Raw genomic sequence first — 24,991 nt, 5'->3', positions numbered from 1 at the left:
TCAGTGCCTGTAATCCTCTGTTATCTGCTTCTGCTGCCGTCTAACTCCCTCCTTCTGCTCCCCCCTCCCCTCTCTATAGGAACAGACAGAGTGTGACTCATGCAACAAGTCACAATTTTCAGATTTTTTGCAGTGGATGGAAAAGAGGAAGGAGGGGGGGGGGGGGACCTGAAAAAAGGCTTTTTAAATGCAGATAATGGAATATTTGGCTAATAAACCCAAATACAAAGTTTCTTAAAATCGCCTGGACTATTGATTTCTGCAACAATAACAACAACAACAAAAAAAAAAATACAACAGTGACTCTTTAACCCTTTGAGGACCAGGCCCAAAATGACCCAGTGGACCGCGCAAATTTTGATCTTAGTGTTTCCGTTTTTCCCTCCTCCCCTTCTAAGAGCTCCAGCACTCTCAGTTTTCTATCTACAGGGCCATGTAAGGGCTTATTTGTTACAGGAATAGTTGTACTTTGTAATGGCGTCTTTCATTTTACCATAACATGTATGACGGAATCCCAAATATATTATTTATGAAGATATAAATAGGTGAAATCGTAAGAAAGAATGCAATATGGTAACGTTTGGGGGGTTCCTGTGTCTACATAATGCACTATATGGTAACAGCGACATGATACTATTACTCTATAGGTCAGTACGAACACAACCATATGCAGGTTCACGCAGATTCTCTAATGTTATATATTTTTTTTAAAATGAAATCCTTTTTTTTGGCAATTAATTATAAATAAAATGGGACTATTGTGACGCCTATAACGGTTTTATTTTTTCACCTACGGGGCTGTATGGGGTGTCATTTTTTCCGCCATGATCTCTAGTTTTTATTAATACCATATTTGTGAAGATCGGATGTTTTGATCACTTTTTATTAATTTTTTTATATATATAATGTAACATAAAATCGGTAATCCGCGCACTTTTTCCCCTCTTTTCGTGTACGCCGTTTACCGTTCGCAATGACGCTTGTTATATTTTAATAGATCGGACAATTACGCACGCTACGGTATATTATATGTTTATCTATTTATTTATTTTTATATGTTTTATTTATATAATGGGAAAGGGGGGTGATTTCAACTTTTATTGGGGGAGGGGTTTGGGGTTGTGTGTTGGTGTTTTTAACTTTTTTTTTTTTTACACATTTGAAGTCCCTTTGGGGGACTTTTACATTCACTACTTGGATTTTTACACTGATCATTGCTATGCCATAGGCACAGCATTGATCAGTGTTATCGGCGCTCTGCTCATTGAGCCTGCCTGTGCAGGCTCAGTGACCAGAGCGCCGATCGGACCGCACGGAGGCAGGTGAGAGAGCTCCGGCGGCCCGTTTTACCGATCGGGACCCCCGCAGTCACACTGCGGGGGTCCCGATCGGTAAGTGACAGGGGACTCCCCCTGTCACTTACACTTAAACGCCGCGGTCGCGCCGCGATCGCGGCGTTTAAGGAGTTAATGACACGCGGCAGCGCGATCGCTGCAGCGTGTCATTACCGGTGAGGTCCCGGCTGCTGATTGCAGCCGGCCCCCACCTGCTATGAAGCGTGCTCCGCTCCGGAGCACGCTTCATAGCGTGAGAAACACCCAGGGCGTACAGTTACGCCCTGGGTCGTCTAAGGGTTAAAGAGTCACTGTCGTATTTTTTTTTTTTTTTTGCAGAAATCAATAGTCCAGGCGATTTTAAGAAACTTTGTAATTGGGTTTATTAGCCAAATCTGCCATTATCTGCATGTAAAAAGCCTTTTCCCAGGTCCCCCCCTCCTTCCTCTTTTTCATCCACTCTGAAAAATCTGAAAATTGTGACTTGTTGCAGGAGACGTCCCCTGTCTGCTCTATGGAGAGGGGAGGGGGGAGGAGGAAGGAGGGAGTTAGCCGGCAGCAGAAAGCAGATAACAGAGGATTACAGGCACGGAGCTGGGTGACAGCTGTAATCCGAGCTCAGACACTGGTCACTGGTGACTGTCACAGGAGATATCCCGTGAGGGATTTGTAGATTAACTCTTTGTTGTCCTGTTTTGGTCTTTTCTTTAGCTCTCTCCATAGGAGAACAATGAAGACAGAGGGGAGAGCTTCAAACTGCTTTTTCATGATAAAAATGCATTTTTCGGATAATAAACCCAATTACAAAGTTTCTTAAAATCGCCTGGACTATTGATTTCTGCAAAAAAAAAATTCACGACAGTGACACTTTAAGAAATGTTATTGTCCAACAAAAGTTATGAAAATTACTACTACACACTTATTATGGGAAACACACCTATAGAGCTTTTTCTCTGCACTTACTACAGCATGGCGTGTTCCGGTCTCTGTGAAGTTGGTGACATCACGTCACATAAACTGCCGACTCCTGCTGCAGTGGTGGTGCAGACTGGAGCAGCAGGAGTCGGCAGTTTATGTGACGTGACATCACCAATTTTACAGAGACCTGAACACGCCATGCTGTAGTAAGTGCAGAGAAAAAGCTCTATAGGTGCATCTCCCATAATAAGTGTGTAGTAAAAATTTTCATAACTGTTGTTGGGCAATAACATATCTTAAAATTATTTTGCCCGGACTTCCCCTTTAATAAGAAAATACAAAACAGCATGATAATAAAAGGATATTAAACCAAGAGTACAAACCCTAAAGAGACCAAGAGAATCCAGAGAAAAACACGGTAATTCATCATATTCTACTTAGAACCAAATTTTTATATTGAGGAACTTATGATATAATAAAAAATGTCAATACTGTTTCCCCCAATAATTCATAGATTGAACCATTCTGTAACCATGGAATCACATAGATCTGTATGGGACCTTTTTTAAATTTCGAAGGCCCTGAGCTATTATAAAAAATAGTTATATAATAATAAAATAATAAAAGTTTTTAACTTAAAGTTCCTTTAGGCAAGCTTGGTAAGGGGGGAAGGGGAAGACACAAAACTTTCAGTAGATTTACCCCAGTAAGGCTGTGCTCACACTACGTTTTTGCAATCCGTAGTGTGATACATTCTTGTGTGCATCCCTTTTAATCCATTTTTCCATTGACTTCCATTATAAAAAAAACGTATCAAAAGGTTTTTGTTTTTTTTATTAATAGACACAAAAATAAGGTTTACTATGTTTTAGCGCACATAAAAAAAAACCTGATCTGTTTTCATCCGTTTTTTTTATAATGGAAGTCAATAGAAAAACGGATCAATACGGACGCACACAAATGCATCCGTGTTTTTTTTTTATGCAAAGTACGGATGAAAAAAAAAACTAAAAAAAAAAAACGGATTGCAAAAACATAGTGTGAACCCAGCCTTAGGATAACAAAGCTAACTCAAGGTGTTAACTGTCAACTTACCATTTCTGAGAGGACAATGTGCTCATATATGACCAACAGGTATTAGTAGATAACAGAGGAATAATAGGAAGGGGCTTCTTTTTACATCAATGAACATTCTAGAAAATTTAAAGTTGACATTAGACTAAAATCCACAAATGAAAGATGTTACTGAAAACCCAGATCCCGAATTTCCATTGATGGCTCTGAAAAAAAGTGGTGGCTACTAAATATTTTTTTTTTCTTCTTTGTTCAAAGCAAAAAATAATTTCTCCTGTTGCATTATTTATTCGATTATGAGATTACTCAAGGGACAAGAATTATTGTCATGGGACAAGGCGTGGAAGGCATCGGGATGTGGATGAGATCTTAATAGAGGGATAAAGAAAATATTTTCATGGATTTTTTGGTCTTTTTTGTTTTCCTTGGTCTTAAGAAAGAGCTGGATGATAGGGGAGTAAAGTCTCTCGGGGCATTGGGGTCAATGCTACATCTGTAAAGACGTCAATTAAGAAGAAACAAGATAGAATTACAAGATAGGAAGAAAGACACCAAAACTGGTTACATCTCTCGACTGCTGACTGGTGGATAGGTCGTTCTTCTGGGAAGATCCTCCATTCTTATTATATGGGTGACGTGAATAAGCTGCAGTGTAGCCAAGCACTGAAAGGGCAATTGTAGGTACTTTATATATAACCACAATTTTTCTCTTGGGATCAATTATAACCGTATAACGTCAGATGTAGAGGAGATATATTTACCGTACAGAAGGGATTATGTGCATTCCCATTTGTCACAGGTTGTGTTTTCCAATAAGTAATAAGTACTAAGTTATAAATGTAATTCATTGGGGGGAAAGACATGGCCGCACATCCACATGCTATACTGTGATCCAGTTCTTCTTGGTCCGATCAAATCTAACATTCAGAGTCGGTATGCATTAAGATTATAAAACCACACATGGATCTCCATTCCTGACTGCATAAGGGTCAATATCCAGCTCCCCTTTGGCTGCATTGTTCCTGTGATGTGTTGTCTGTGATTTGGGGTGGTACGGTGTCTAAGAGGTGGTGCATTGTCTGTAGGATAAGGTGGGGTGGTGCGATGTCCGTGGGGTCAGGTGGCATGTTATCTGAGAGGTGGTGCATTGTCTGTAGGATAAGGTGGGGTGGTGCAATGTCTGTGGGGTCGGGTGGCATGTTGTCTGAGAGGTGGTGCGTTGTCTGTAAGATTGGGCTGGGTGGTGCGATGTCCGTGAGGTCAGGTGCTCCACAGCCAGGGGGCTTGTTCTGGCCACAGTGGTGTGGTTGGACTACTAACTAACTCTCTCTATGTGTGTTGGTGTTGTGGCAATGGTGGTTGCCGGCTAACACTACACCTTTTAGGTTAGGGACCCTCACAAATCAACTCTGATGTGTGGGCTTATACACTTTTATCTAAATGTATACTGACTTCTAACATAGTAACATAGTTAATAAGATTGAAAAAAGACAAGAGCACAAGTGCAACCTACAGAAAGCCTACTGTGATCCAGAGGAAGGCAAAGATCCTCATGAGGCAGATGACAATTGCCCCATCACAGGGAGAAAATTCCTTCCAGACTCCAATGGCGATCAGAATAATCCCTGGATCAGTGTATCACTAGAAATCTATTGGCCATAATTTCTAATATTATATTTTTGACATTATTATTAGTAAATGAGTTTATACCAATCATGTCTTTTTTTTTTTCTTGAGAAACGCTCGTCTTTGCGCATTATAATAAGTAGCAGGAATAATGTTTTTTGTGGCATGTATTTTGCATTTACATGTATATATGCTGTATATGACTGATTGTTTTGCACTATGGCACTTTATATATGCTTCATCTACAATCCTATGCCAGCATCCTTGGCTCCCAAGTGTATGCCACTCGCAGTTCTAGTTCATCTGTTTGATTGTATACTTATAGTTTATATTAATAAAGATAGAATTTATCTCATTTGCAGCATTTCATTGTAGGTTTTGCATATGTTAGTTGGCTGGTAATCCCTGGGTCTATCCCCAATAATATTTACATGCACTGGCATAATGTACGTTCATTTCGGGGTTGTGCCGTAATGTGATATATATTCTACTAGGTATTTGATCTTGCCGCCCCCAACTTTTTAAATTTTTTTGGCTGAAGGGAGAAACCTATGTACGTCTAGGGAGGGTGGTAGCACCGATCTAAACTGGGGGAAAACTATGTACCTTCTAGGGGCCACCTATTTGAGTTAGGGTACACCTATCTACTGGGGGCCCTGTCTACCTTCTTTGGGCAAATACCCTTGGGGGCACCTATCTACCTAAACGGGGCAGCTAACTATTAGAAACACTTTTCTACTGCTTAGGGGACACCTTTCTTCTGCACAGCGACTACCTACTGGTGAGAACCTATCTACCCACTGGGAAAAAATGCCTACTGCAGAGGATGGAATTACTATTAACACTTTAATAAAGTATCATAAGCCTCATTGTCCAATCTTCTCCTAAAAGCTCTTGGTTATAGAAGACTTTTCCAATGATCATCAGTTCTTCAGGAAAAATGAATGTTCAAATTTAGAGAAGAGTTTTCTTTGAGCTTCTTTAATGTCTTTATTATTAAGGCAGTAAATGAGCGGGTTCAGTGTTGGGCAGATAACGTTAGTCAGAAGAGAGAAATATTTCCCGTAATTTGTGGAGTACTTAGACGATGGCCGAAAGTACAAAAGAACCGATGTCCCGTAAAATAAGACCACCACCGTAATATGGGAGGTGCAGGTGGAGAAGGCCTTAGACCGTTTTGCAGACCTCATATTTAATACTGAGAACAGTATACAAATATATGTTACCAGGATGAACAAAAATGGAAGAAAAAGGGCAAGGAAACTAGTGACGACAATGATAACTTGACTAGAATTGATATCCTCGCAAGCCAGTTGGGTGATCGCTAGAGCCTCACACATGAAGTGGTTTATCGTGTTGGGATAGCACAATCTGGCGGGTTTTCCAACGGGTGGAAGAATAAATATAATAAAGCTCAAAATCCATACAAAAGCTGTTATTCTATAGCAATTGCTCCATCGCATCAGAATCGGATAGTGGAGTGGACGGCAGATGGCCACATATCGGTCATAACCCATTAGGGCAAGAAGGAGGCATTCAAATCCTCCTGTAAGAAGAATAATATAGAACTGTGCCGAACAGGCGGCGAGTGAGATGGTCCTCTGGCCGGATATGAGGTCTACCAACAATTTGGGTAAAATAGCTGAAGCAATAAACAAGTCCAAAACTGATAAAATACAAAGAAAAAAGTACATAGGAACATGTAAATTTATATTTAGAATGAAGAGGCTCAAAATGAGGCAATTTGCAGTAATAGACACTAAATAAATAATCAGAAATATCACAAATAACATCATGTTTGTAGTTAGATCACTGGAAAAACCCAGTAGAACAAGTTCAGTAGCCAGAGTCCGGTTATTTGCTTCCATCTTGACAAATCCTGTAAGACATTCAGAGACAATGGATCTACAGTATATGTAGTGCTATCATTTTGTCTCTGTACATATACAGGCTTATAGAAACATGAAGTAAATGGAGCACAAGCAATAAATGAGAAGGATAAAATGCTGGGGAAACATTTTAGATCCAACCCCACTATGAATTAGTGAGATGGCTGGACCTGTGGGTGAGGGACTACTTTGTTTATAGTTCAGTAGAGGGAAACAGAAGACACCAGCTAAAGTACTTAGGGTGTTACTAAGAGCCAGACTGCAAGGTAGCCTGAGAAATACAGCTGTTATCTGGTCACATGGTTGCATTGAGACCCGCCCACAGAAAATGAAGAGACCTAAGCTGTAGAGAGGTGGAAAAAATAGGCTAAATGGGCTAAATATAACACTGGAGAGCATAACTTTAAAAAAAAATATTGTTAGAATGATGATATGTGTTATTCCAAGTGAGAAAGTAGGAAATTCCTTGGCTAGTGGAATGACATGACCCATGGTGACTTTGAAAAATCGGAGAATTTGGAAATATTTGAGTAATTTACAAAGTATTTTGTTGGGGCAAAGAGCAACATGGTCAAACCAATTACTTAATTTTTCCTGCCATAAAAAATAAATAAAACAAATTAACACATCACAGAGATCAGTCCTGGGTTTTCAGACTTCTACGTTTATTGGATCCAGTCAGCAGAAGTGCATGGCTGAGCGCTTCTCTACCTGACTTGTAGTTCTCCCTCTTGGGCAATAACCCCAAAATAGCTGTCTTTCTTTTGAAAAGATTTTTAACTTGACATATATCCTTAACCCCTAGACGACCCTGGACGTAGGGTTACGTCATGGAAGTCTGTCCCCAGACGACTGATGACGTAACTCTACGTCCTGGGTGTTTCTCCCGCTATGAAACGCGCTCCGAAGCGGAGCGCGCTTCATAGGAGGTGCGGGCCGGCTGCAGTGAGCAGCCGGGACCTCACCGGTAATGACACGGGGGTGACTGCGGGGGTCCCGATTGTTGAAACGGACCGCTGGAGGTCTCTCACCTGCCTCCGTGCGGTCCGATCGGCGATCTGCTACACTGAGCCTGCACAGGCAGGCTCAGTGAGCAGATCGCCGATAACACTGATCAATACTATGCCTATGGCATAGCAATGGTCAGTGTAAAAATCAAAGTAGTTAATGTAAAAGTCCCCCAAAGGGACTTCAAATGTGTAAAAAAAAAAAGTTCAAAACACTATTACACTACCCCAATAACCCCCCCTATCCTATTATATAAATAAAACATATAAAAATAAATAAACATATAATATACCATAGCATGCGTAATTGTCCGATCTATTAAAATATAACAAGCGTCATAGTGATCGGTGAACGGCGTACACGAAAAGGGGAAAAAGTGCGCAGATTACCGATTTTATGTTACATTATATATTTTAAAAAATCAATAAAAAGTTATCAAAACGTCCGATCTTCACAAATATGGTATTAATAAAAACTAGAGATCATGGCGGAAAAAATGACACCCCATACAGCCCCGTAGGTGAAAAAATAAAACCGTTATAAGCGTCACAATAAACCCATTTTATTAATATTTAATTGCCAAAAAAAAGGATTTCATAAAAAAAAATACATATATAACATTAGAGAATCTGTGTAACCTGCATATGGTTGTGTTCGGACTGACCTATAGAATAATTGTATCATGTCGCTGTTACCATATAGTGCATTACGTAGACACAGGAACCCCCCAAACGTTACCATATTGCATTCTTTTTTACGATTTCACCTATTTATATCTTCATAAATAATATATTTGGGATTCCATCATACATGTTATGGTAAAATGAAAGACGCCATTACACAGTACAACTATTCCTGTAACAAACAAGCACTTACATGGCCTGTAGATAAAAAACTGAGAGTGCTGGAGCTCTTAGAAGGGGAGGAGGGAAAAACGAAAACAATAAGATCAAAATTTGCGCGGTCCACTGGGTCATTTTGGGCCTGGTCCTCAAAGGGTTAAGGCCCTATTACACCAAATCATTATTGACCATATTCAGCCGGTTATTGTCTGTCACATCCGATAATTGCTTGGTGTAATAGTTACTATTAAAAGGCAATGATCAGCATGCATGACGTCAACTGATCATTGTCTTTCAACATGTTGAACAATTTTTTTTAGCCATAATCACGATCTGCTGACCATCGCTCCGTGCTGCTATCTCCTATGGGCTCTGCTATATCCTATGAGAACCCTCCCACCTCCCCAATCCCCCCCGCTGCCCCCTCTCTTACCCTCTCGCTGTGGACACTTGTAATAGTGCAAAGTGATTGGTTAAATCGCAGCAAGCGAGCGATGATCTGACAGGTTAATAGGGGCTTTAGGGATTGGGTTAAGCCCCTAGTTGGAGTAAGAGATGTTAAGGTGGATCTACCACATTGTTATCCAGCGACCATTTTTTATAATATGGTATATAACAGTACGATATTCCATGTAGCTAACAGACGCCTCTTGGAACAAGGAATATAGGCTTGGTATGTTCGTCTATAAGCAAAGTTTACCTCTTGGAAAAAGACCTCATCTTTAGAAGATCCACCTGTTATCTTATCTCTACAACATACTCTGAGGGAACCGTTGATGTCCCTAACAGGGACTAACTTAAAGGAAGAGCCCAAGGTGGTCTGAGAGCTATTTTTCATATAATTTCTTCCCAAATGTAACATCTAACCTACCAGTGCAAGCATCCTGTCAAATGCAGCCTACGTATAGAACACAAGACTGAATACAAAAAGAAGACTAAAGACCCTGGAATATCATCCTAGGATCTGTAGGAAGTTTTTGCCTTCTTTGACATCACATTTTTACACATACATCAGGACTGGAACAAAGTGCAGATGAGGGGAAAAAAGAATTTACCATGGGACAAAGACAAGTTATCACCAGAAGAACCAGGGTGGTCATGGTTACTTTATTATGTGTTATTTCTTTGAGATTTCACTATCGGAGAGTCCATGGAGATTTTCTACAGTGATGGTACACATCTCCCCCTCGCTGCTCACACCAGAGTAGTCTACTTATATTCTTTACATACATTACAAACAAGTCTCCGTCCTCCACTCATGACCAGAGACATTATTGTATCTTCCCCCTCTTGACATCCATATACTTTGCCTGTTAGTGAAGACCAGGGGCCCTTCAGTAAATACACTACTGTACATATTCAATGGGAGCAGGAACGGGGAAACAAGTATTTAGAAAAATGTAATTCAAATAAGCCCTTAAGTTTTACTAGTGGAAGCTTAAAGACATTACAAAAAAAAAAACTTTACATGGGTGCACTTACTTTTTACATCATTGCCTTTCAAATCATTTAACCTATAAGAAAAAAGGACAATTCTTACATTCTACTATACAAAAATTGTTTTTTCTTCATTTTTTTTTATAATATACCATGAAGCGAACTCTTTTGAAAGCATCATAGTACTTTTTCTAGAAACAGGAGCTCCCCGTTACAGCTTGGCTCCCTTCACTTCAATGAAACTGAGCTGCAATACCACACATAAACTAAGGATAAGAGTGGTGCTGTTTCTGGAAGAAAACCAATGTTATTCATAGTGATGGATAACCCCTTTAACGGCTACAGACACCTTTTTTATTCTTGATTTTTATGGTGTAAAACAAGGTCTTTAATAAAAATTTTGCTCACGTTTGCCTACTTCTACATCTTTACAGGTTGCTGTATGAGTTGTATTTTCTCTACACTTGCACGCAGCCTGTGTGATTCTCCAGCTGTCCTCCAAGGTTTCTCTTTCTCCTCTCCACATTCTTAGCTGATGTGTAAACCCTCTACGTTGCTTTCTTTAACTTTGAGAAAGCAGAAAGCCTGTCTAACTAAAGTCTTATCTCACCTTTTTCTAAGTAGCAGCTAAATGGTAGGAAACTTATAATAAAGACTAATTACTTTTTTGTGCATGGAAATGTGACAATATTTTATTTTTTTATGTTTTTACCATTTACTTTTTTGTGCTGTTAACTTTTGACACTATATATCTTTTTATAATAAGTAACATTTCTTATATGCAGAACATAAAAATGTTTGTGATTATCTACAGTTATAAATAAAAATGTTGAATTTCCATTAAGGTTACACAACAATGATGGAGGTTACAGTTTGTGGGCTGTAATATAATATATATAATGTGTATATATATATATATATATATATATATATATATATATATATATATAGTCAACACAACTTTGATAGTACTATTGATAAATACATACATATTCTCCTATATGGTGTGTGATGATCTTCTGTTAAAAACTCTGGATATTTTTGAGTATGATGATGTCCCTATCACCTAGGTGTCTAAACACGTCATACGGGAAAGCTCTGAAGAGCTGTAAGCAAAAGGATGAAATTATAAATTAACACAGCAATAAATTTATGAACAACAAAAAGAAATTGCATTTTTAATTGTTTATCAGAGTTGGAGCTTTTTGGTAATTTTCCATTTAAAATTTGATAACTGGAAGCAGTGAAAATGCAGGTGTAGATCTGTTTTTGGATTCTCTGATGAATACGTCACTTCGGATCCTTCTAGATGAGTGCAGTAGAATAACATAGATAAAAGCTAAAACTGTTGGATGGTCACATGACCGGGGCTGCACAAGGATAGGTAGACAAATTCTGCAATAATCTGCAATGTTCAGCAACGTGTGGAGCCAAACAAAAGAATGAGAGGAGAACCTAAGGTTATATCATCATTATAAACTCTCGGGATCATTCTAATGATACAATGTAATATATATATATGATTTATGATGCATATTCCCTCGATGGTGATAATTGATCGCTTTTCTCACTGGGTCATATTCTTTCTTTTCATAAGTAAGTAATGTTTTAGAATTTATCAACTGTAAGTAAACTGTTAGACTTAAAGGGGTTGTTCACAAAAAAAAAAAAAAAAATCTTTCAAATCAACTGGTGCCAGAAAGTGCCAAATAATTTGTAAGTCAGGAATTGTCCAGTTCTCATAGAAAACCCTTCTGCTGTCCAGACTGGAAAGAATACACCACTTCCTGCAGGACATATAGCAGCTGATAAGTACTGAAAGACAATATTTTTTTTTATTTTTTTAATAGAAGTAAATTACAAGTCTCTGGTACTTTCCGGTTGATTTAATAGAAAAAAAAGAATTGTGAACAACCCCTTTAAGCTGTTGAGGAAGAGGAAACAAATTAGACAGTGTCATCAACGTGATGGACAATTTGAATGTCACCATATTGGATTCAGATTCAGTCTGCGGTTTATATTAAGGAAGAAAGAGGTTTGACATCAATTGGTAAAGAAATTCACAAAAAAATCATCCATTCCTGTAAACATAACTCTACTTGTTAAATTAAACAAAAAAAGCTACTGAGAAACAGGCTCTGGTGAACTGAAAGGTGGATAGAGATGAGCGAGAACTGCTCGATCTAGTAGTACACTCTTCAAAATACTTCTTTTTATTCAAGTATCCTACCAAAAATTCAGTAAAAATTTTTTATCCCACCCCCCCATCTTTCCTGCCGTTTTTTTTTTTTTTTTTTTTTAAACCAATTACTATGGGAGGTGGGGGTGGTGTGTGTGTGTGTGTGTGTGTGTGTGTGTGTGTGTGTGTGGGGAGGAGGCAGGCACACAGGCAGTGATAGAAAAGCATCTGCATTCATTGGCTGGCTAAGCCATGTGACCTTCAGAGTATTAGAATGGTGGATTTCAGATTCCTTATCAGATGAGCTAGAGAGGGAGACAGTGTAGCAGGGACAGCCAGGTGTTAGAGAGGGAGACAGTGTGTAGCAGGGACAGTCAGGTATTAGACAAAGAGACAGTATGTAGCAGGAACAGTCAAGTGTTAGACAGGGAGACAGTGTGTAGCAGGGACAGTCAGGTATTAGAAAGGGAGACAGTGTGTAGCAGGGACAGTCAGGTGTTAGACAGGGAGACTGTGTGTAGCAGGGACAGTCAGGTGTTAAACAGGGAGACAGTGTGTAGCAGGGACAGTCAGGTGTTAGGTGATTTTAGGCAGGAGGGACCCCCTAAAGCCCTTGTTAGAGGTAAAATTATAGATAGCAGAGATTGCTAACATATATATATATATATATATATACAGCTATTACATCGGCTAGCAGCACATCAGTGTGTCATATAGGCAGCTGGAGTGCACTGTGAGGAATAGGCTCTAGTTGGTGAAAACCTCAGATATAGGGTATAAAGCTGTATATTGAGAGTGTGTAAATAATAATAATAATAATAATAATAATAATAATAATAATAATAATAATAATAATTTGGTACTACTGTTTTGCATTCTGTGCGTAACATTAACCATTGGGTATATGGCTGTATACTGAGAGTGTTTGGAGTGTATTGTTGAGAGGCTGTGATAGTTGCGTAATGCTGCGACTTTGGGGTGTTAGATGCCCCAGGCGCATGCTTCCCCTGCTGTCCCAGTTGCATTCCAGAGTGGTTGCATCATTTTCTGAGGTGTCATGGTGGACTTGGAAACCTAATTCGATCACTTCGGGATCACCAAGTCACAAGCATTTTTCCCATAGACTTTAATAGGGTTTGAAATCCGATTGAATAGTTGAGAATTGCGATCTACTGTAATCGAATTTCGAACTTTCGAATATTTCACTGCTGGCTCATCTCTAGTGGAGGATCATAAATGTTATGAATGTAGCAACAGCAACTATCCTGTCCTCAGAATGAGCCCTTAAAGTCGACCTAGTCCACTGTCTATGGACTGTGAGGTGGGTTAGACTGGGTTCACATTAGGTTTTTTCATCTGTTTTTGCCAAAAAATAAAATAAAAGGGAGGAAAATGGGTAGAAAAACTGATGTGCATCTGTTTTGACTTGTTTTTTTATTGACTTGCATAAAAAAAAAAAAAAAAGATCAAAACACTTTTTTTTTACATACTCAAAACGTGACCACATTTTTGTCTACCCTTAAAAAAGTATGCATTTTAGATCTATTATTATTTTATTTATTTATTTTTTTTAATAATGGAAGTCAATGGAAAAAACGGATCAGAACAGATGCATACAAATAAATCAATTTTTCAATTAATTTTGTAGCTGTTTTGTTTTTTTTAAAAACAGATGAAAAAAATATAGAGTGAGCCCAGCCTTAGTGGTTCCCCAGTTAAATGAAATTTATTACACATAAACTTTACAATATTCAGATGCAGCACCACTGAAGACAACCCAGGCCATCAGGGAGAATGAATAAGCTGGACGACAAAACTGGATGAAAAGCCTTCTAAACATCAATAAAAAGTTGCATCTACATCCCTGTGTTTCCGCCCCTGTAGATCTGCATCTCTGCCCCTGTGTTTCCAGCCTGCATGGAAACCAAACCACAATATTGCAGCAGTTGAGCAGCGAGGTGCAGGTGATCGCGAGCGAGGTTCTTACGGAGTCTGTCCTTCCATGAGTGCTTATGGGGTGGCCTGAGGAGGATGAGCAGCCTAGGCGTCCACAAGGGCTTATGGGTCGGCCTAGGGAGAAGGAAGATATTGAAAGCGGCTCCTCTGACCCACTGCCCTGTTACAGGGAGGCTATCGAGTCTGGCTGGGTTGAGCAGACAGTTCCAAACAGTCCACCACCATCATACCGGGAAGCCAAATTGGATTAGGATATTTAAGTAAGTGACTGGAATGTACTGTAGAAGTCCCAGAGAGGCCATCAAGCCATACTGAGCATGCAGTCTGTCCCAAAAAGACCATTAAGTGTTCCTGAGTGTGCAGCAGTCCCATTGAGGCCTTCAAGCCATGATGAGCATGCAACTGTCCCGGAGAGGCCATCAAGTCATACTGAGCATGCAACTGTCCCAGAGAAGCCGTTGAGCTATACTGTGTTCATTTCCCAGATAGGTAGTTTGGAAAACAACAATTCTTAGGCCCAAAACGCAGACGGAGAGACCAGAAACCCCCTGTTGTGGCAGAACCTACTTCCTCCGGTCCACCTGAGAAGTATAGGAGCTGGTTCAGGGAGAATATTGCAGAGTGGTGGGGTGTCGAGTCCCCGCAGTTGGTAGCGAAGGATGTAGATGAAACCTTGACAGGCGCAGTTGTTGGCCAGAGCCTGTCAAGGTTTTATCAACATCCACCGCTGTCAACTGCGGGGACTCGACACCCTACCACTCTGCATCTCCTGTTGGGACCTAGTGGCTCAGAATCTTAGTAACCTAGAAACCTGTGGCTGCTCCGACCTCCATCATTCTCTTCACTGAGAGCGTTTTTAGATGTTGTGCTCTGAATACAGCTTCATAATTCTAATTGCTCTTTTTTCCCACCCCCTTTTCTCCTGGATTTCACCCTATGGCGCCTGCATATCTCTTTTAGCTTTCCACTGTAGGGAAAATATAGGGCAGAGATGTCTGAAATGAAGGAACCCAGAAGAACAATGTCTTGAACTAAAACAAGCTGTATTCCTGGAATTTGATAAAGTGAGAGCATATGGCTATGTGAAGGATGACAAAAATGGGTGTTCGTTTTTTGTGAGTTTCCACTCCGTTAAGAGGTACTACCTCCTGGGCTACATGCAAAACCGGGTAAGGAGATGGAGTACACCCTATATTGAGGTCACAGGGATGATAATCTGCTTCCATCACCTGTCTGGAACCTCTGTTATCAGCAAAAGAACCTGACGTGTGGGAGAAAGAAGCTTTAGGGTCTGTATTCTAATCTGTCTTGCAGAAACCTATTACAGTTTCTGTTCTAATTTTTGTATATTTCGTTTAAACATCCTTTCAAATGTACAGACATTTTGATAAAATGCATGTTATAGGTTAACCAGGTACCCTCCACTCTGCCAATGAGGGGGCACCTGGTTAAATGCTTGAGTCACCTATTAATTCCAATGGGGGTTGTTGCGCGATTCAAGCACTCAGGCATTGAAAAATGCTTAACTCAACTAATGAACACCAGTGTTAAGTGTTTGCTCAAGACTACTTGTACATATTAGCCATGCACTGATGGCCCAACTGTGGCAACACCTGTATATATTAGCCACCCAGAGATGCCTGGGTTATAGACTACAATCTAACAGAGCAATGAAGGTAACCATCCAATTTTAACTGCTAAGTAGTGGTTTATAGGAGTTTATAGGAGAAAAATTGATTGACAGCATATATTTATAATAGGCCATGAATAGGTGATTAGCAGTGTGTCTACACCTGGCATCCCCACCAATCAGACTTTCTCCAGGTCTGGAGCAGCCAGATCTCCACTGTGAATGGAATGGAAGTAGTTGGTTTAATTCACACCATAGTGGTCATAACTTAGCTTATCGATGTGAACGGGAACCGGGTGGCCATAACCAGGCATAGCCAACACAGAGTGAACATAGGTAATGGCTTCTGGTTCCGTTAGTACCCAAAATATGACACCCCCCCCCAAACCGCTTGTACCTTCAGATAGCTGCTTTTAATCCAAGATCTGTCCGTTCGGCAGGTGATGCGGTTATTGTCCTAAAAAACAACTTTTAAACTGGCAGCCCCGTGCCCAACAGCCGGGGCTTAGAGTGTGTATGCGTTAGGCTGGCACACCCTCTCTGTCCCTCCTCCTTGCCCTCCTCATCATTAGGAATGCTCCAGGCAGATTGTCTCCTATTCCTCATCTGTGTGAATACTGATCATGGGCGGGATCGTTAAGCACCTGTCCAGTGTTCAGACAGGAGTAAATGTTCCAATGGCATTCCTAATAATGAAGAGGGTGGGGAGGAGGGATGGAGGGGTGGTGCAAAGTTAGGGCACATATACTCTAGGCCACGGCCGATGGGCACAGGGCTGCAAGTTTAAAAGTTGTTTTTAGGACAATAATTGCATCACCTGCCAAACGGACTCCAGGACAGATCTTGGATTAAAAGCAGCTATCCAAAGGTACAAGTGGTATGGGGGGGGGGGGCAGATTGTGGGTACAGAGTCGCTTTAAATTAAGTTTTTAAACTACAGGGCCATGTGAGGTCTTGTGTTGTACAGGAACAGGTTTATTTTGTAATGGTACCTTTCAACCTACCATATCATATAAGACAGAACCCCCAAAATATTATTTATGGGATGGAATTGGGGGGGGGGGGGGGTGTCACAATTCGGCAAATTTTGGGGGAGTTCCATGTTTACACAATCAACTTTACAGTGAAACTGACTTGATATATTTATTTTATAGGAAGAAACGAAACTTGATTCCTCCAGCTCATATAAAATTCCACTTTATTAATTCCAAAAGTCTAAAATGACTTTTAGACTTTTGGAATTAATAAAGTGGAATTTTATATGAGCTGGAGGAATCAAGTTTCGTTTCTTGCCATTGACACCCCGGAATCCAGGGGCTTCATCCCCCGTGCTCTATTCTTCTACGTGAACTAGGAAAGCATGATTATCACTGGGAGCTGACCGCAGTTACTGTTTTTCTATTTATTTTATAGATCAGTCTACATACAGTAATATGCAGTGTATATGGTTTTTCTAATGTTTTTTTAATGTTTTGCTTTTCTAATTTGTTTTATTTTAATACATCGGACGATTAATTTTTTTATTTTTATTTTTATGTGTTGTCTTTATAAAATGGAAAAGGGGTATTTAAATTTTTACTGGTGGAGGGGCTAGGGTTTTTTTTTTAAACTTAAATTTTTTTTTACTTTACACTTTTTATGTCCCCTTGGGGTACTTCAACATTTTTTACATTGGATTTCTAAGACTGATCACTGCTATGCCATAGCATAGCATTGATTAGTGTTATCTGCGATCAATGCATAGAGCCTGCCTGTGTCAGACTCTATACATCGATCACCGATCTGACTGCTGGAAGGAAGTCAGATAGAATGATCGGAACCCCCGCAGCACACTGCGAGGGTCCAGATCGGAAAGTGACAGGAGCTGCAAGGGGTTAATTGCGGGCGGTCATATGATCATGGCGGCCCGTCATTAACAGTGGGTACCTGGCTGCATATGGCAGCCGGTCCCCACTTGCTATGAAGTGGGCTCAGCTCCTGAGCTCACTTAATAGTGTACAGGTATAGTGTAGTATAGTGTACAGGTACGTCATGGGTCCTTAAGGGACAGGATTCCATAACATACCGATACGTCATGGGTCCTTAAGGCATTTAAGGCAAAGGATCATTACTCCACCCCATGTAAATCTCAGAGACCAGAGGAGGTAAATGTATTAAGGGGACACAATGGAAAAGTGAGATCCAATAATCATCTGTTCTTGACAGGGGAAAATGGTCCAAATTTGTGGAAAATTTTTCTCTGAGCCTCTTTAATGTCTTTATTATTAAGACAGTATATTAGCGGGTTCAGTGTTGGACAAATAATGAAAGTCAGAAGAGATAAATATTTTTCATCACCAGTTGAGTAGTGAGATGCTGACACAAAGACCATGCCAAATATTGGTCCGTAAAATAAGGCCACCACTATAACATGGGAGCTGCAGGTGGAGAAGGCCTTAGATCTTCCCGCAGACTTAATTTTGAGCACTGAGGATAAAATACAAATATATGACACTATGATGAGCACAAAGGTGAGAAAAAGTGCAAGAAAAGAAGCCATAGAGGTAAAAATCGATAGTTCACTTAATCGGGTATCCGCACAAGCCAGTTGTCTTATTACTACACCCTCACACATAAAATGGTTCACCTGATGAGGATAGCACCTGAGAGGATTGTAAATATATGGAGCAACATATAATATAAAGCTTATGATCCACGCAACAGCCGTCATTCGATAGCAATTGCTCCACCTCATCAGAATTGTATAGTGGAGTGGACGGCAGATGGCGACATATCGATCATAAGCCATTAGGGTTAAAAGGAAACCCTCAGTTCCTCCCAACAAAAGAGAAGTGTAGACCTGAAATTTACAGGCCGCTAGTGAGATGATCTTCTGGCCGGATATGAGGTCTACTAACAATTTGGGTAGAATTGATGATGTCATACACAAGTCCATAACAGATAGAATGCTGATGAAATAATACATTGGGATATGTAAGATGGAGTTACTAAGAACCAGATAGAAAATGAGACAATTTGCATTAATACATACTAAATACATGAGGAAGAATATGGCAAATAACATTATATTTGTACTCAGATCCTTGGAAAATCCCAGTAGAGTAACTTCAGTGACCAGAGTCAGGTTTTGTCCCTCCATCTTGAAGATATCTGGAAGATATTCAATTTAAAGAAGTTAAAAGACATTATTATGTTCATATCTCTAGTCCATATACTATTGTGCAAAAATGTTACGTAAGTGTAGAAAAATGGTAACATTAAAATTAGAAATTCCCATAGCTCACATCTATCCCACCACTGACCATTTCACTGGCCATACTTACAGCTGGGTGCACTTTTATGGTGGAGGAAGTCATAAAACAATTGTTTCTTTAACTTATCTAAGTGAAAGATGAGACTTGACACATCTGTATGTAACTACTTCCCAAAGATAAACTATACTAATCTGAAAAGCTTTCTGCTGTTGATTACTTCTGACCTGCATAATCTTTTGTTACAATATTTATGTAAAACATGTTTTAACAAGTTTTGGTGGTTTGTTCTAATTTCCCTTTTTATTATCTTAATGATAAAATAGTCATAAAATATTGAAATTTTGATTCTCCCCACTAGGCCAAAAACTAAGCCGAGACTTCTTGTTTTGTCTGTGGTGATAAGGAGGAGGCTGCTGGAAAATTATCTGTACAGAATTTACAGTAAAATGTGAAACCAGTAGATAGAGCAGACAATAGATGAAGCTCACAGCTCGGCCTCCCTCTTCATTTGGGAATGACCTCTTGAAAGGTCACAGAGAATGGCCTGTGATGTTTCCTATTAATGTCAATAAAACAGTTCAGAAAAGATGACATCATAATAATGTAAAAAAAAAAATAAAAATTATATAGTTTTAAATTTTTTTTAATGTAAACCCCTGAAGGACACAACCTAAAATGGCCTTAATGATTGCGCCATTTTTTTTTTTTTTTCCTCCTCACCTTCTAAACAAAATAACTCTTCAATTTTTCCATCTACAGGGCCATGTTAGGGCTTTTTTTTTCAGGAATAGGTATAATTTGTAATAAACAATAGTTAAATGTGTAAGAGTCAGCTCACCTGCACTGATTGTCTGGAGGTACCATTCATTCAGGAGAGTGCATGGATCTTTAGGTGGATGGCCATTCACAAGATGAACCATGTAGATAGTGGTTCCAGCACGCCAAAATTGTTTTCATTAAATATCTATATAAGAATTAGCAGTGCAACTCATGTTGTTTGACAGGATCAATGCGTTTCGTGCATGCAACCTTAGTCATGATCTCTAACTTGTAATGGCTCCTTTCAATCTACCATCAAATAAATAATGAACCCCCCAAAATTTAATTTATATGGTGAAATTGGGAAAATGCAATTCCGTTAATTTTTGGTGGGTTCTTTATTTACGTAATGCACTTAACGGTAAAAATAACTGGCTATTTTTATTCAGTCTGAACACAGCGATATGCAGTCTATACAGTTTTTCTAAAGTTTTATTATTTTCATTAACAGTAAAACTTTTTTGTTTTTGCAAATAGGTATATTAAAATGAAAATATCATTTTATCCTCTATGAGGCTGTATGGGGCATCATTTTTGTGCCATGAGCTCTAGTTACTATCATGTTTCTGTAGGTTGGACGCATTGATCACGTTTTAGATTTTTTTTTAAATATATAAAATCTAATAAAAAATCAGCAATCCTGGAATTTTTTTTACTGCTTCTTGTTCACAACGTTCATCAATTAATTAAATGTATTATTATTATTATTATTATTATTATTATTATTATTATTATTATTATTATTATTATTATATCAAATGGGAATGGGAGGGGTTTAGGCATATATTTTAAAAATTATTATTATTATTATTATTATTATTATTATTATTATTATTATTATTATTATTATTATTATTATTATTATCTTTACACTTTTTAAGTCCCCCTAGGGGACTTTTACACATGTGCATTAGATGGTATTCACAATAGCAAATCATTGATCAGTGTAATCTGTGACCTTCTGATGAGAAGAGTGAAAACCTGACTGCACAGGAGAAGGTAAGAGCCCTCTGGCGGTCAGGCAATGCAATCGGCCCTGCTATGAAGCGAGATGAGCTCCTGAACTTGCTTCGTACCTTGGTACCCCCGGGGTGTACATGTAGGCCCATTTGCTCTAAGGCCTAGCCTGCCGGGATGTACATGTACACTCATGGTCATTAAGGGGTTAATATTAAATAACTACAGTTACAAAATAGAAACAGATCTGAAAAAAATTTAAAATTTTTTGTCACCCTATTGTAATCACAGAGGACTTTCCTAAGAGGACATGTTACTCATATATAACCCCTTATGTATCAGCAATAATATCGGGAAGGAATTTACTCTGCCCCCAAGTCCTGAATCTCCATTGATGGTGGAGGCTGCAGATTATGGGACACTGACATTTACTTTATTACAAGATATTCCTCCCTCTCTGTATGTTCAATGCAAAATATATCACATTTTTGTTCTTTTGAATGAATTAAATTGTATAGTGGAGGAGTACAATCCTCTAGAGATCAGGATTCCTGCTTGTCTGTAAATCTGTCAGTCTAGACTGTACGGTATAGAATTACACCGCACAGAAAGAAGGTGCAGAGACTTACCGAATTGACGTATCCCTCGAGTGCCGACTGGTGGACAGGTCTTTCTATAGGGAAATCTTCTCTCCTTATTCTACGGGAATGAGCAGCGATCTTCAGTCACCAAACAATGGAGAGAGAAATATATATAACATGATAATCACCGGGGATCAATTATATCCTGATAATGTCTAATAGAGAACAGTTACTGACAGGACCTATGGGATTTATGGGGTGTATTCTCCTGGTTGTCACAGATGGGTCTTATCATAATTAATAAAACAAAAGATATACTGTACAGTGAGAAGAAGAAAGTGCACCACCTGCACTAATATATTTGATTCATCAGGATTGTCACCGACCTTGACAGATAAATAAATATAAAGTGAAGTCTATCACATATAACACTGCGAATACGAGATTTAAATATTTTAAATGATAAAACTGAATGTCTATCTGTCTGCCCATAGACATCTGAACGCCTCAACCAATTGACTTAATCCAATGTCACCAACCTAGTGATCCCACCCTTGGCCACTCCCAGGAGCTGTTTTGGGGTCTTTTTCAAGAATTTGACTCCTGTAACGTACAGCAAGAATCCCAGGAGCTAGCTGAGGATTTTGTGTATAGTGATGCCCAAACACTGGAGCATCCGCAATCTCCTGGTGATTTTGGTGGTGTGAACTGACAACCTGCATCTGAGATCATGAGCGATGATGACGAGACACAGTTGCCATCATGGAATTGACCGACCCGACCTGGCCAGGGGTGATGTCCAGTGGTGGACATGTGGAGATGTGGAGGTCTGCGCAGCACCGCAAATGGCAGCAGGAGGCAGAGGGATGGCAAGAGGTAGAGGACAGTTGGTTCAGAGAAAACAGGCCAGAACCATCAAGGCTGAAGCTCTTCCCCATAGCAGCCAGTGGCGCAAAGCTCTACCATTGAGGGCACATTCCTCTTTGGTGTGGAGGTTTTTTAACTGAGCACGGTTTGCACAGTCTGTCATTTCAAATTGAGTAGTGGCTCTGAGAAGAGCAACCTGAAAGCCACAAGCATGTGGCGTCACTTGAAAGCCAAGCATTGGGTTGAGTGGGAGAGAGCAATCGCAGGACAACTTGTTTTGTGTGCTGGCACTGCAGTCCAGACCACCAGCCTTCTTCTTTAGCCTCCCCTTTGCCTGCGTCGGCTCCTTCACCTGAACCATCATGCGCCTCTTCCCATCAGTTGTCAATATCCCAGGCGTTTGATCACAGGTGAAAGTCTCAACTCACTCAACATGCCCAAACCTTAAACTGCCACATCTCCAAACTGCTGGCCCTGGAGATGTTGCCATTTAGGCTTGTGGAGACACAGGCCTTCTGCAACCTTATGGCGACTGCCACACCTAGCTATTCCGTCCCTAGCTGCCACTACTTTTCCCAGGGTGTCATTCCTGCCTTGCACCAGTGCGTTTCCTGTAACATCGGGTGAGTCTTGAGTTACGTGGTTAGTGCAAAGGTCCCCTTGACCACGAATGCCACTGTGACCAGGGATTGTACATCTCCCTGATGGCACACTGGGTGAATGCTGTGGAGACTGGGACCCGGTCACTACCAGGGACGGCCTACCTTCCTCCCGACCAAGATCGCTAGCACAAGTTATGACATCTCCTCCTCCTCATCCGTCCTAGCATCGCCTTCAGTCGCTAGCTGGAAACGCTTCAGCACTGGCATGGAAAGACATCTGCAGGCCATGCTGAAGCTCATCAGCTTGGGCGATAAGAAGCACAGCGTCCCAGAGGTGATGGACGCCATATTACAGCAGACAAAAATGTGGCTGTCACCGTTGCAGCTAGGACCAGGTCTGCCAGAGATACTGGTGAAAGTGCGGCGCAACTTTCGGAAGTTTACGGTAGCTACTTCTAGCCTCAAAAAGGCTTAATCCAGCCTTAAATCAACCAAAAGGGTCAGCTGCCACGGCACCATAGTCAGCGTAACCATCCCACTCCTCTGCATCTCCCTCATTACCATAAGGGAGAATGCCTTGCGTGGAGGCTAGGATAGGAGGAGACTTAACAAAGCTAAACAGTCAGACCACACTCCTGCCAGCTTCTCTGTGCCAATTGCAAGAGGAAAAGGAGGATAAGAACATTGAGGAGGCTGTTGGCTACACTTTCGAAGGTAGCAGGTGCGCATTATCACCAATAAGCGCAGCCAACTGTAGTGCTGACACGCTGACGCTTATTATAATGAACAGCCATTGGATTAACCCAGAGTTTGCTTCTCCACCGGTGGAAAGCAGCAACACATGAAGGGCCATATCTGCTGAAGACAACAACAGACTCACACATATTTTTTAGAGAGCTCATCTCAAGGGCCATACATATAATTTTTTCGAGGGCTCACCTTAAGGGCCTCAAGATAGGTGTCGGCTACACTTGCAAGGGTAATATTGAAAGTTGGGTGCGTCACTTTGCTTTAACACAGATAAAGCGAGGAGGAGGTGAAGGAAGAAGAGGAGAAAATGGAGAGTGATCCTTCCAGGGGGAGAGCAGCTAAGTGATGCAGATTCACAGTCTGGCACACATGGCTAGCTTCATGTCCTGACACAAATGTGTAGTCCACATAATGGAGAGCAAACGCTACTAGATTTTCACAATCCTCGATCCCTGGTATAAAGATAAGGTCTCCTTTTTTATTGTGGTAGAGGAGAGGAGCAATAGATTCTCTGAATACCAAAGGGAACTGCTGCAGAACATGATGGAAATCTTTCCACCTAACATCACTGGGGGCAGAGAGGAGAATTCCTCCCAGAGTCTAAGAACATCCAACAGCTCCACAGCTATCAGGGGAACACTTTCCAAGGTGTGGGACACTTTCATGGCACTCCCTCTGGAAACTTCCACCACTGCGGGGCCTGTTGTGAGCAGGAGGGAAAAGCATTGGCGGATGTTGTGGGGGTACCTGGCCGATCGTAATCCTGTCTTTCCCGACCCTTCTGCGCCCTACACTTATTGGTTCTCCAAACTGAACACGTGGCTGGAACTGTCCCTCCACACCTCTACAGGCTTTACCAGTAAATAACCACGCACTCCTATCACCCTAACAAAGTGTATGAAGTGCATGGTTTAGTTAATTTTTTCCTTCTCTGCCTCCTCCTCCTCGACCATCAAATTAACGGGCCATTCGAACTTATTTGTAAAGGCGGAACACCACAAGACTTTTGAACACAAATTCTGTAGGGCTCATCACAAGTGCCTAAAAAATGTTTGTTGGGGTTACCTCAATGGCCTGAAAATTAATGTTTGTTGGGCTCAAGTAAAGGGCCTAAAAATTTAATGTTTGTGGGGCCACCTCAAGGGCCTAAAAATTAATGTTTGTAGGACCTCGATGTCATCCAAATACATTTTTTTGCTAGTCTCAACTCTAACTTGTCAAACTCTATTTTTCTTTTTTTTTTTGCTGGTCTCAACTCTAACTTGTCA

General features: G+C 40.3%; 1 protein-coding gene across 1 annotated transcript; it reads right to left on the bottom strand.

Moving 5' to 3' along the window:
* Window positions 1–5,875: 5,875 nt before the first annotated feature.
* Window positions 5,876–22,732, bottom strand: LOC138795320 (olfactory receptor 2K2-like). The gene is made up of 4 exons (XM_069974310.1): window positions 22,468–22,732; window positions 18,932–19,043; window positions 10,174–10,205; window positions 5,876–6,618 (listed from the first exon to the last, which is right to left on the bottom strand). Exons 1-4 carry the CDS (start codon window positions 22,730–22,732, stop codon window positions 5,876–5,878), a joined length of 1,152 nt encoding a protein of 383 aa, XP_069830411.1.
* Between the last annotated feature and the right edge of the window lie 2,259 nt (window positions 22,733–24,991).

The sequence above is a fragment of the Dendropsophus ebraccatus genome, chromosome 6, assembly GCF_027789765.1.
Source record: "Dendropsophus ebraccatus isolate aDenEbr1 chromosome 6, aDenEbr1.pat, whole genome shotgun sequence".
Classification (NCBI taxonomy): Eukaryota; Metazoa; Chordata; class Amphibia; order Anura; family Hylidae; genus Dendropsophus; species Dendropsophus ebraccatus.
The sequence above is the reverse complement of the archived record's forward strand: the minus strand, read 5'-3'. Positions and strand labels throughout refer to the sequence as shown.

Coding starts and splice junctions, on each gene's coding strand:
- LOC138795320 (XM_069974310.1), bottom strand. CDS start 22,732: ATGGTTCAGGTGAAGGAGCCGACGCAGGCAAAGGGGAGGCTAAAGAAG. Junction 19,044..22,467: donor AGAGGAATGTGCCCTCAATG/GTAGAGCTTTGC, acceptor AATATCTTCCAG/ATATCTTCAAGATGGAGGGA. Junction 10,206..18,931: donor TTTGCCATATTCTTCCTCAT/GTATTTAGTATG, acceptor TTTTTCTTATAG/GTTAAATGATTTGAAAGGCA.